At 39.6% G+C, this 13,122-nt stretch overlaps 1 protein-coding gene across 3 annotated transcripts in view; it reads right to left on the minus strand.

Annotated features, from left to right (window-relative positions):
- The window catches only part of DTL (denticleless E3 ubiquitin protein ligase homolog), a 68,419-nt gene that overhangs the window by 49,408 nt on the left and 5,889 nt on the right, over window positions 1-13,122 (minus strand). For all 3 annotated transcript variants that reach the window (XM_525058.7, XM_063792405.1, XM_016938311.2), the window contains exons 2-5: window positions 11,560-11,685; window positions 9,914-10,012; window positions 7,458-7,519; window positions 7,253-7,373 (exon numbers count right to left, since the gene is read on the minus strand). In XM_525058.7, coding sequence (XP_525058.3) covers window positions 7,253-7,373; window positions 7,458-7,519; window positions 9,914-10,012; window positions 11,560-11,685 — 408 coding nt within the window. The remainder of the gene's footprint in view (window positions 1-7,252; window positions 7,374-7,457; window positions 7,520-9,913; window positions 10,013-11,559; window positions 11,686-13,122) is intronic.

Below are 13,122 nucleotides of genomic sequence, written 5' to 3' on the forward strand. Positions count from 1 at the left end.
ATTAGGGTTCACAGTGGGTATTTGGGCTGCTGGGGGTCTCTCACTTACTCTTTCCCTGCATAGGAAGCCTCTCCAGATTCCTAGCTGATCCCAGCCAAACAGGCTGCTTTACTTTTCTCTTCTTCCTTGCTTCCGGAGCTTCTTATCACTTCTCTGTTGAATCCCAGTGTTCTCTCTTAGATGATCTATTTGAAGGGTGATTATCTATGATCTCACTATCACTGTAATATCTCACTATTTTGGTTCCACTCTGTGAAAGAGGTGAGTACCAGATGCATCTAGTCAGCCATGTTGAAACCATTCGTCTAATTCAGCACTTTTTAAGTGTCAGGCACTATTCATTCCTTTTAACAGCTTTGGTTGTACAGACTGTCACTCAGGTTCATTTTTCCCCTCTTTTGTTGGAATTTACTCCGCCTAAAATAGAAACTGTTGTTTGAGGATAAAATTTACTCCTCCCTTTAAGTTACCACTTTCCTCCTTTTTTTTTTTTGAGGTGGTGTCTCGTTGTCACCCAGGCTGGAGTGCAGTGGCACGATCTTGGCTCACTGCAACCTCTGTCTCCCAGGTTCAAGCGCTTCTCCCGCCTCAGCCTCCCAAGTAGCTGGGATTACAGGCATGTGTCACCACACCCGGCTAATTTTTTATATTTTTGGTAGAGACAGGGTTTCACCATCTTGGCCAGGCTGGTCTCGAACTTCTGACCTCAGGTGATCAGCCCACCTCAGCCTTGCAAAGTGCTGGGATTACAGGCATGAGCCACTGCGCCCGGCCCACTTTCCTCTTAAACATGCAATTTTTGGAGGAGAGTCAACATCTTTAGCAAATGATTGGCCTGAGATTAAGTTACTGGGTTTTTTGGTGTTTTTTTTGTGTGTGTGTGGTTTTACCTTGAGGACAGCCAAAGTTGCAGCATTAATACCAGGCAGCTAAAATGCAAATTAAAAAATCTGCCATCTTTCAAGCCAGAAGAACCAGGAAAAGGAGACTGGGAGCAACAAGAACAGTCAGAGAGTGAGGGGACGGGGAAAACCTGGAGACAGCTAGAGAAAGGGAACCCATAATTCCGTGTTTAAACTCAGTCCAAGTCTCTGGCTGACCCCTGTACCATATGGGCAAGAGAAACTGAAAGCAGTTTGCAGCTGAGGCTTAAACTAAAGAAAATAATTGAGATAAGATCCACTGCCCTCCTGTAGGTGTGACAGTCTTCAATTTGGATCCAAACAAGTGAATTGCCTGTTAAAAAAGGAACACCAAGGCTCTTTTCTAAGCAATATAACAGAATCTAGAACCCAACATACCACTCGCAATGTCCTGAATATAATCTTAAATTACTTGACTTACAAAGAGCCAGGAAAACGAATAATTCTCAAGGGAAAATAAATCAATGGAAGCCAATCCCAAGATAATCCAGATATTGATTTATCAGATAAGGTTGTAAAGGATACATAACCATGTTAAATGAGTTAAAGAAATGTACACTTAGCCTGGGCAACATGGTGAAACCCCATCTCTACAAAAAATACAAAAATTAGCCGGGTGTGGTGGCATGCACCTATAGCTTCAGCTACTTGGGAGGCTGAGGTGGGAGGATCACTTGAGCCCGGGAGGCAGAGGTTGCAGTGAGCAGATTTCGCCACTGCACTCCAAACTGGGTGACAGAGTGAGACCCTGTCTCAAACAACAACAACAAAAAAAAACAAAAAAAGGAAGAAAAAATATATACACTTGTAATCAATAAAAAGATGATAAATCTCAGCAGGAAACAAACAAACAAACAAACAAATGAAGGTCAGCCACTGTGGCTCATGCCTGTAATCCCAGCATTTTGGGAGGCCGGGGTTGAAAGATCCCTTGGGCCCAGAAGTTCAAGACCAACCATGGGTGAAACCCCATCTCTACAAAAAATACAAAAAGAAATTAGCCAGGCATGGTGGCATGTGCCTATGATCATGCTACTGCCCTCTAATCTGGGCAACAGTGCCAGACCCTGTCTTAAAAAAAAATAAGAAAATTTTAGAACTGAAAACCAGTATCTGAAATTAAAAAAAAAAATCACTGGATAGGCCTAAGAACAGGCTGGAGAAAATAGAGAAAGTGAACTTTAGGACAAATTAATAGAAATCATTCAATTTGAAGAAGAGAGAGAAAAATAGAACTGAACATTAGGCTAAATTAAAGAAGCCAGTCACAGAAGACCACATATTGTATCATTCCATTTGTATGCATGTGTATAATGGGCAAATCTATAGAGACCGAAATTACTATAGTGGTTGTACAGGGTTGGAAGGAATGGGTGAAAGTACTGCTAATGCGTTCAAGTTTCCTTTTGGGCTGATGAGAAGATTCTAAATTTAGATTGTGGTGATAGCTGCACAACTTAGTGAATAAACTAAAAACCACTAAACCGTGCACTTTAAATGGATGAATTTTATGGCTTGTTCATTTTATCTTAAGTTTAAGATAACTGAAAAAAAGAAAACCTCAAGGATGCATGGGATAATTTAGAAAAGTCAAATATATGAGTAATTGAAAAAAAAATATATATGGGTAATTAAGGTAACAGAAGAAACAGTGAGGAGAGAGAATATGAATAAATTAGGCAGAAAAAATATTTCTTTCTTTCTTTCTTTTTTTTTTTTTTTGAGGCAGAGTCTCGCTCTGTTGCCCAGGCTGGAGTGTGGAGTGCAGTGGTGCGATCTCAGCTAACTGCAACCTCTGCCTCCCAGGTTCAAGCGATTCTCCTGCCTCAACCTCCTGAGTAGCTGGGATTACAGGTGCCCACCACAATGCCTGGCTAATTTTTGTATTTTTAGTAAAGATGGGATTTCATCATGTTGGCCTGGCTGGTCTTGAACTCCTGACTTCAGGTGATCTGCCTGCCTCAGCCTCTCAAAGTGCTTGGATTACAGGCCTGAGCCACCACACCTGGCACAGAAAAAGTATTTCAAGAAATGACAGAAAAATTCCTATTCAGTAAAAAGGAATTTACAAATACAAAAAGCTCAACAAGCCTCAAAGAGGAAAACTGTGAAGGGAACCATGACTAGACATACCACAGTCAAACTGCTAGAAACCAAAGACAAAAAATCCTGAAAATAGTCAGGAAAAACAGCATATTATATACAGGGAAATGATTTTAACAACCACAGAGTTCTCAATGAAAGCAGAGATGATAGTGGAACAACTTTAGGCAATGAAAGGAAAAAAAAGCTGTTGACCCAGAATTTCATATCCAACAAAAATGTCCTTCGAGAATGATGATGAAATAAGGACATTTTCAGGTAAAGAAAAACTAAGGTAAATTATTACCATCAGACTCACACTATAAGAAAAGTTAAATACGTTGTTCAAGGAAATGATATCAGAGGAGAGGAAAAAGATGGCATTGCCAGGGAGAAATCATGAGTTCAGGGAGGAATTGTGGGTTCACTTTTTGATATGTTGAATCTGAAGTACTTGCAGAAAGGTTAAGGCTAGGAATATAGATCTGGGTCAACACAAGTAGGATGAAAAACAAAACAAAACTGGTACAGATGAAACTGTCCAAGAAGGTATAGGTTGAAAGCAAAAAAAGGTTAAACACCAAATCCTGGGCCTTGCTAACACTTCAAGCTAGGTAAAAGCAACTATGAAAGAATAAAGAGAAGGACAGAAGGAGTACCAGAGGGAGTGGGATATCACAGATTCTAAGCAAAGACTTTTATTGAAATTCTATAAAAGACCAAAAGTGTAACACATTATACAAGCAGAAGAAAAGACCTGAAAAGTTTCGTGCTTTCTGATAATTAGATAATTAATAACCTTAGCAAGAGTGATTTCAGGAAGAGGGCTAGATGTGGAAAATAGATTAAACCAAATTAAAGGAGATGGAAAATATGAAACAGTAACAACTAAAAGAGAACACAGGGTTAAGATATTTGGGAAAATAGGCCACAGACATTCTTGAGTCTTTCCTAAGGAGAAACAGCCAATAGAGAGGGAGAACTTGAAGATACAGGGTAGTGGGGATACATGTGATGGTGGAAGGTCTTGGGAAGGATCAAGAATGTTTCTCAATTTTAGCTACACATTGAAATCCCTTGAGGAACTTTGAAAAAATAAATGCCTGGCCCACTTGCAAGAGATTCTCATTTAATTAAAACTTGAGAATGAAGAATGAGAAAGAAGGTGTAAATATAGGTAAGTTTGTAGGAGAGGAAATAGAAATAAATTTATAATCAATTTTAATTATCCACTAGAAGTTCTAATACCTGCCCTTTTGCCACACAAAGCACTTATCTGAGTCCATTTTCTTTGCTTTTAGTTGGTAGATACTTAGGGAAGGCAAATTCCATTAGTATGACTATGTCCAGTTAGGATTATTTGTATCCTACCTATGTAGGGTGGAAGGAACTGGACCAAAGATGTTTTCTACCATACTACCTACAAAAACCCCCACAAAACACTAAGTATTTATATGGTCCTCTGATTGATGATAGATCGATTGATTTAATTAATTTATTTTGAGACTGGGTCTCACTCTATTGCCCAGGCTAGAGTACGATGGCACAATCACAGCTCATTACAGCTGCAAACTCCTGGGCTCAAGCGATCCTCCCACCTCAGCCTCCCAAGTAGCTCGGACTATAGGTGCATACCACTGTACCAAGCTAATTTTCTGTTTTCTTAGATATAGGGTCTCACTATGTTACCCAGGCTGGTCGTGAACTCCTGGCCTCAAGCAATCCTTCTCAGCCTCCCAAGTTGCTGGGATTATAGGGATGAGCCACCATAATGAGCTCAGATTAAAAAAAAAAAAAGTATTCATATTTCACCTCACTTTTATGTCTACAATATTTTTGTGACCTAAATAGACTAGGTATTTATCTCATAAAATTAGAAAATGAAGGCCCAAGGAGGTTAAAATCACTTTGCCCAGGAGGCCAGAATAAAACAGAGGGCTTCCATGTTTAGTTGCAAAGGTTTGCCCTGCAAGAGGGCTTATGGCTGATGGAGTGAGTGGAGCTATTATCTATTCTGTTTTACCAAAACAAACCACAGGGCTTGGGAGTAGTATCCGATCAGACTAATTTACACTAGAGTACCTATGAACTACTGAAAATCATGAAAAAAGCCACCTGCCCCAATCTCTAACTCAGTGCCTTTTCTTCTACAGCTCATTGTCATAGGCTGATTCACATGCGGAGTTGTAAAAATTAAGCAACAAGACCAAAAGATATGATGTTTTCCGCTACTCTTTAGTTAGGTAAATTTTCATTATCTTAAAATTATTTTCACAAACTCAGATATGACACAAGAGTGTAGAAAACTAGAACACAAGCATACCTAACTACTTAAATATGTTAATAAAGTTATGCAGAAATAAGAAAAATCATGTCATATTTCCCCTTCAAGGTTCCAGTTTCAACTGCAACCACAGTAGATTAAAACTGACTTTCTTAAAAGTCCAAGCCAGGCTGGGCGTGGTGGCTCATGCCTGTAATCTCAGCACTTTGGGAAGCCAATGCGGGCAGATCACTTGAGGTTAGGAGTTCGAGACCAACCTGGCCGACATGGCGAAACCCTGTCTTTACTAAAAATACAAAAATTAGCTGGGCGTGGTGGTGCACGCCTGTAATCCCAGTTACTTGGGAAGCTGAGGCATGAGAATTGCTTGAACCTGGGAGGTGGAGGTTGCAGTGAGCCAAGATCACGCCACTGCATTCCAGCCTGGGCAACAGAGTGAGAATTTGTCTCAAAAAACAAACAAACAAACAAACAAAAAACCAGTCCAAACCAGCTTAACCTCCTAAATGGCTCAGGTGAATAAATGAAAACATTTGATTTTTAAAACAGAGTACTTTTTTTTTTTCAGTGATAAAGGAGATTGTAATGTCTGTCACTATTATTCAGAGATTAAAGTCAGATTATTTCAGAGACTCCTTTGAGAGAAATGTTTGTTGGTCCATTTAAAAAAATTTATTTAGTGAGAAACAAATGGAAGGAGAAAACAAACAAACAAACAAAAACAGAAATGAAGAGCTTATTCAGACACCACTGATAAGTTTTTCCCTAGCTGCTACAGTACTGTGCTGTTATATAACTCTTAAATCTTCCTTGTCCATTATAACAATATAAACATAGGAAAATCAATTTTAAGTAATAGTTGAAAACATAATAGAAAATTGGGCCATTTGGCCAGGTGTGGTGGCTCACGCCTGTAATCCCAGCACTTTAGGAGGCCGAGGCAGGTGGATCACGAGGTCAGGAGTTCAAGATCAGCCTTGCCAAGATGGTGAAACCCCAGATCTACTAAAAATACAAAAATTAGCTGGGCGTGGTGGCAGGATCCTGTAATCCCTCCCAGGTACTTGGGACGTTGAGGGAGAGGATTGCTTGAACCCGGGGGATGGAGGCTGCAGTGAGCCGAGATCGAGCCTCTGCACTCCAGCCTGGGTGACAGAGACTCCGTCTCAAAAAACAAACAAACAAACAAAAAACAAAAAACAGGCCATTTAAACCAAATACATGATAAATTTTTAGGTAGAAAAAAATCATGTTGTTTATCAGCCTTATAGCTCATTTAGATTAAACAAGCAGAGTTAAAGTAACTCTGTTTTACAAATAGTTAATGAGTGCCCAGTACAAGGTTTTAACTTCAATGAACAATCAAAGTTGAACAATGGTATTGTAGCTGTTTATAAATCTTTACCTTATGTGCAAGATTACAGAAAAACTTATCAAAGACTCTTGACTTTCAGGGACAAGCTAGAGATAATGTCCAGAAGAGTGGGCCTAAAACCAATTTAATTTTATTAAGGTTTTCAGTCATATTAGAATCTTAATCACCTGGCTGGGTGCAGTGGCTCACGCCTGTGATCCTAGCACTTTGGGAGGCTGAGGCAGGTGGATTGCCTGAGCTCAGGAGTTCTAGACCAGCCTGGCCAACATGGTGAAACCCCGTCTCTACTAAAAATACAAAAAATTAGCTGGGCATGGTGATGTGCACCTGTAGTCCCAGCTACTCCGGAGGCTGACGCAGGAGAATCACTTGAACCCGGGAGGCAGCGGAGGTAGCAGTGAGCCGAGATGGCGCCACCGCACTCCAACCTGGGCAACAGAACGAAACTGTCTCCAAAAAAAGAATCTTAATCATCTATGTAGGTAAAGTAGTAACTTTGATAGGGGAAAGGGTAGAAACAATTACAGGTTCTTATCTCCCAACTGCAAAGAAGGTTAAGGAGATGAAAGAAGATAAGCACAAACCTACCTTTCTCAAACTTAGAAAAGGCAACTGACTTGAGGCTGCATTGATGACCTTTGCATGTTCCAATCAGCTCACCAGCTTTTACGTCCCAAAATTTGGCTGTTTGATCACCTGCTGCGGTAACCTTTCAAAAATAAGGTAAGCACAATTTAATAAAGCAATCCCTTATCAGTATTTACCCAGATCCTAATGAAATAAAGTCACTTACAAGTTTAAGTTCACCAGGAACCCAGGCCAGGTCAAAGACGGCATTCCAGTGAGCCATCCATTCTAAACAAAGAAAATGGTAAATGTGAAATGTCTAAATTGTATTCTGTGGTAGCCATATTAATATAACTTTAAATGCCTGGAAAGCTGTAGTAGTAAAAAGATCAGTAGTCGATCATTAGAGAAATGCAAATCAAAACCACAATGAGATATCATTTCACGCCAGTCAGAATGGCAATTATTTAAAAAGTCAAGAAACAACAGATGCTGGCAAGGCTGCAGAGAGATAGCAACAGTTTTACACTGTTGGTGGGAATGTACATTAATTCAACCATTGTGGAAGACAGTGTGGCGCTTCCTCAAAGAACTAGAACCAGAAATACCATTTGACCCAGCAATCCCATTACTGGGTATATACCCAAAGGAACATAAATCATTCTATTATAAAGATACATGCATGCATATGTTCACTGCAGCACTATTCACAATAGCAAAGACATGGAATCAACCCAAATGCCCATCAATGATAGATTGGATAAAGAAAATGTGGTACATATACACTGTGGAATACAATGCAGCCATAAAGAGGAATGAGATCATGTCCTTTGCAGGGACATGGATGGAGCTGGAAGTCATTATCCTCAGCAAACTAATGCACAAACAGAAAACCAAACACCGTATGTTCTCACTCATAAGTGGGAGCTGAACAACGAGAACACATGGACACAGGGAGGGGAACAACACACACTGGGGCCTCTTGAGGGGGAGCATGGAGAGGGAGAACATCAGGAAAAATAGCTAATGCATGCTGGGCTTAATACCTAGGTGATGGGTTGGTATGTGCAGCAAACCACCACAGCACATGTTTACCTACGTAACAAACCTGCATGTCCTGCACATGTACCCTGGAACTTAAAATAATAAAAATAAAGATGCACACATAAAAAATCAGTAGTCAGCACCCTTTGGCATGAGCAAAGAGAATTGTGGACTCACAGAAATTACACATTCCCTTAATTACCACATGAGAACTACTACCATCTGATGTCAAATTCCTTTCCATGAGTTCACTAGTAATATATTCTCTAAAATGGAATCTTTCTGAAATATATTCCAGTTCAAAAATCTTCATGATACTGGCTGGGCACAGTGGCTAACACCTGTAATCCCAGCACTTTGGGAGGCCAAGACAGGCAGATCACTTGAGGCCAGGAGTTAACCAGCCTGGCTAATGTGGTGAAACCCCATCTCTACCAAAAATACAACAACAACAACAACAACAAAAAAACCAAAAACAAAAAGAACTTCATGATGCTCTCTGAATGGAATGTAAAATACTTTAGTTTGACATTCAACATTTTGCATTCTTTAGTCTTTATCTTGGTTGCAAGCCTCATCTCTCACTGTTCTTGATACCTTATTCCAAACAAATTGGTCACTTCCTATTTTATTATATCCTATGCTTTTCTATCTCTAGACCTTTGCTAATGCTTTTCCCTTCACCTGGAGTGCCCCCTTCCATTTCCACTGGTCTAAATACCATAATCCAACTCAAATGCCCCATGCTTCGTAAATTTTCCTAGCCTTCTTTACTACATGAGAGCTTTCTCTTTGACACCAGTGTGTTTTCTTTCTACTTCTACATAATTTATAGTCTTTGTTTTATTTCAGTTATTTCAACACTTGACTTATGGGTTCCAAATTATCAGCTTCTTAAGGTTAGAACTTTGCTTTAAACATGAAAAATTCTTGATTAATATAAGTATTTTAAAGTAACACTTCTCTAACCACATTAAGTGTTAAAGATTCAACTTTTTGAAGAATTGTTTTTAATCCTAAAAAGTATTTTTCTTAACTTTGAGTAAAGGCATTGTCACAGTTAACAGTTATTGACAGATAGGCAGTCCACCATTCACATCTAATCTGGTCCCTAAAAAGACTTAATCAGAAGTTAATATAATTGGGAATGTGTTACATATACTGCAGATGTTTGTCCCTTCCCAAATCTCATGTTATAATTTAATCCCCAAAGTTGGAAGTGGGACCTAATGGGAGGCATTTGGGTCATGGGGGTGGATCCCTCATGAACAGATTAACGCCCTCCCTAAGAGGTGAAAAGATGAGTGAGTTCTCACTCTATTAGTTCCCTGGAGAGCTGATTGTTAAAAAAGAGCTTGGTAGTACACCCTTCTCTTGCCATGTGACCTCTGTATTCATGGGCTCCTCTTTGCCTTCTGCCAGGAGTGGGGGCAGCCTGAGGCCTTCACCAGATGTCTAATATTCTAGCCAGCAGAATCACGCACCAAGTAAACTTTTTCTATATAAACTACCCAGTCTCAGTTATTCCTTTATAGCAACAGAAGACAGACTAAAACAGAATGTGTTCAAATAATAATATACTTGAGGATTTGTAAAGTTTTTTAAATGTTAAAACAAAAATTGTAGACCTAGACTTACCTTTGAAGCACTTCTTTCTGAAACTTTGTGATTCTGTGTTATACAATCGAACAAAGCCTTCTTCATTGGCAACTGCTAGTACATGTTCCATATTGGGAGCTAAAGCAGAAATAAAGAATAAAATATATAAAGAGTAACACAATTTTTTTTTTTTTTCAGACGGAGTCTTGCTCTGTCACCCAGGCTGGAGTGCAATGGTGCAGTTTGGCTCACTGTAACCTCCACCTCCTGGGTTCAAGTGATTCTCCTGCCTCAGCGTCCCAAGTAGGTGGGATTACAGGCATGCGCCACCACGCCCAGCTAATTTTGTATTTTTACTAGAGATGGGGTTTCACCATGCTGGTCAGGCTGCTCTCGAACTCCTGACCTCAAGTGATCCACACACCTCAGCCTCCCAAAGTGCTGGGATTACAGGCGTGAGCCACCACGCCTAGCTACAAAAATTTTTAAGCTTACTCAAAACCACCAAAATTTTCTTCAGATAATCTCTTATTTAGAGAAGGGCTAAATCAAGGGTAGTACTTAAAACAAGAGTGGTACTGGCCAATGGCAAACAAAGGCATATGATGATGTAGGCTGCCAGCAGGCTGAGTCTATTAGTTTTTTTAACCATATTCTTATTTACTTATTTTTACCACAATCATGACTATGTAATAGTCTATTAGTTTTTGTTTGTTTTTGAGAGACAGTCTCGCTATGTCACCTAGGCAGGAATGCAGTGGCGTGATCTCAGCTCACTGCAACTTCCACCTCCCAGGTTCAAGCGATTCTCTTGCATCAGCCTCCCCAGTAGCTGGGACTACAGGCATGCACCACCATGCCCAGCTAATTTTTATAAGGAGTCTATTAGTTTTAAATTTCCTTGTCACAACTTTTTCTTTCCTCTCAAACTATTATGGGTGGAGACAAATACTTCTATTTCTTTTTTTTTTTTTGGAGATGAAGTCTCACTGTCACCCAGGCTGGAATGCAATGGCACGATCTTGGCTCACTGCAACCTCTGCCTCTCAGGTTCAAGTGATTCTCTTGTCTCAGCATCCCAAGTAGCTGGGATTACAGGGGTGCGCCACCTCGCCCATCTGATTTTTTGCAATTTTAGTAGAGACGGGATTTCACCATGTTGGCCAGGCTGGCCTTGAACTCCTGACCTCAAGTGATCCACCCGCCTTGGCCTCCCAAAGTTCGGGGATTACAAGTGTGAGCCACTGTGCCCAGACCTACCTTGGCCTCCTAAAGTGCTGGGATTTCAGGTGTGAGCCACTGAGCCTGGCTGAAGTACTTCTATTTCTGTTCATATATTCCCCAATGAGTCACAGAAAGATACATTCAACCAGATCAAAGGGTATGTATCTACTGGATAAAACAGTTTTCATAGTAGCTGAACCTTTGCAACCCTTTCCTTATATTGATTTTTAAAAAATAGTGCTATAATAGTCCTATGCTTTAGAGGAAATATAGTTATGCTAATGATGTATAGAGATTAAGAAAAGTCTATTTTATAAATCAGAAGACAACAGTTTTTACAAAAACTCTAACATCCACCTAATTTATTTTTCTTTGAAAGGGAAATACTCTAGTATATTTTCCCTATAAGTGTGAAATAGATCATTTCTGTCCAAGCCTTGCCTAGATAGTAATTCTCTTACCAGAAGAGAAGGTACATCCAAAAGGAGGAACTGGGACTCCTGTTTCTCCATAAGAAGTGTGTTCATCATTACCACTGCACTGATAACCAGTCAGAAGCGATTGAAGAGGGTATTGTGAAGACCATCCTAAAACAAGACAATTCCTTATAGAATTTCAATACAGCATCACATTTCAGCATTTTTAACAAATTCAGAGGTAAATATTTGTCCTTAAGAAACTTTAGATATTAACATAGATCCACTTACTATTAATATCTATGGAAGACACCATTTCTGTTATTTCATTAAGGAGTCCTAAGGAAAAAATGAAAGAGCACTTCCAACTTCTGGGGAGGTATAGCTTTGGGCTTACTATCTAAAATGGAGACTCTCACTAGTACATTGAGATTAGAAGAAACAAGAGGCCTTTGCATATTAAGAAAGATCTTCCCCCTTCTCCTACCAAAGAGACAACCACAAAAGCATTCCATTAAAACTGCTATCCCCTTCAATTAAATTCTTATTCCAGAACATCATACAAAATCCAATGGTCAAAGAGCCAAAGAAAATAATATATGTTAATGCAGTTACTATAGCCAGTAACATATTCACCAAATTTACTTCCTTTTTCCTTTAGTGCTGAAATTGTAGGAATCTAAAATGTTAATAGCAGCAATTATAGTATCTTAAATTATATTAGAGAAATTGTAAAGTGAAATGTTATGTACCTACCCCTAGAAAACATTTAGTTAGCCCTGGCTAGTGGTAGTGGGTCAGGGAGTCTTTACAGGAGGTCTTGAAAGATGGGTAAATTTTCACTGAATTTAGAACAGAGAACAAGAGACTCAGGGTAGAAGAAAAGTTTATTCTGCTTGGGTCAGAGATCTAATGTGCACTATGCTCCTACATAGTAAAGACATCTTCAGAGATTTGTTTTTATTATACTGATTTGTGATCAAGACATTTTAAATATATAAAATAAACATTCATTCAACAAGTAATTACTGAAAACCAAATGTTCAATAAGCATTGGAGGAAACACTGAGTTTACAATCTATTGAAAGCATCTTAAATAATTAACAAACTCACATTTTAGGGTACTCTGAATCCTCATTTTCCATCAAAAGTACTATGTGGAGAATACATCTTAGCCTGACATAACCTCAGACAAATCTACATTTGGATGTTCATAGACATAATCTGAAGGAATCAACAGAAGGGCACCAAAGAAATTTAATCCAAATTTAATTAGTTCTGGGGCCATCACGTCATAATTTCAACATCAGATATCATTGTAAAGGAGCTGTTAAAGACCATTAAAAGAATGCAATAGGCCGGGCGTGGTCTCTCACACCTGTAATCCCAGCACTTCGGGAGGCTGAGGCAGGCGGACCACGAGGTCAGATCGAGACCATCCTGGCTAACACGGTGAAACCCCGTCTCTACTAAAAATACATAAAAAAAAAAATTAGCCAGGCATGGTGGCAGGCGCCTGTAGTCCCAGCTACTCGGAGGCTGAGGCAGGAGAATGGAGTGAACCCGGGAGGCGGAGCGTGCCGCGAGCTGAGACCTCGCCACTGCACT

This window comes from Pan troglodytes, chromosome 1, assembly GCF_028858775.2.
Source record: "Pan troglodytes isolate AG18354 chromosome 1, NHGRI_mPanTro3-v2.0_pri, whole genome shotgun sequence".
NCBI lineage: Eukaryota > Metazoa > Chordata > Mammalia > Primates > Hominidae > Pan > Pan troglodytes.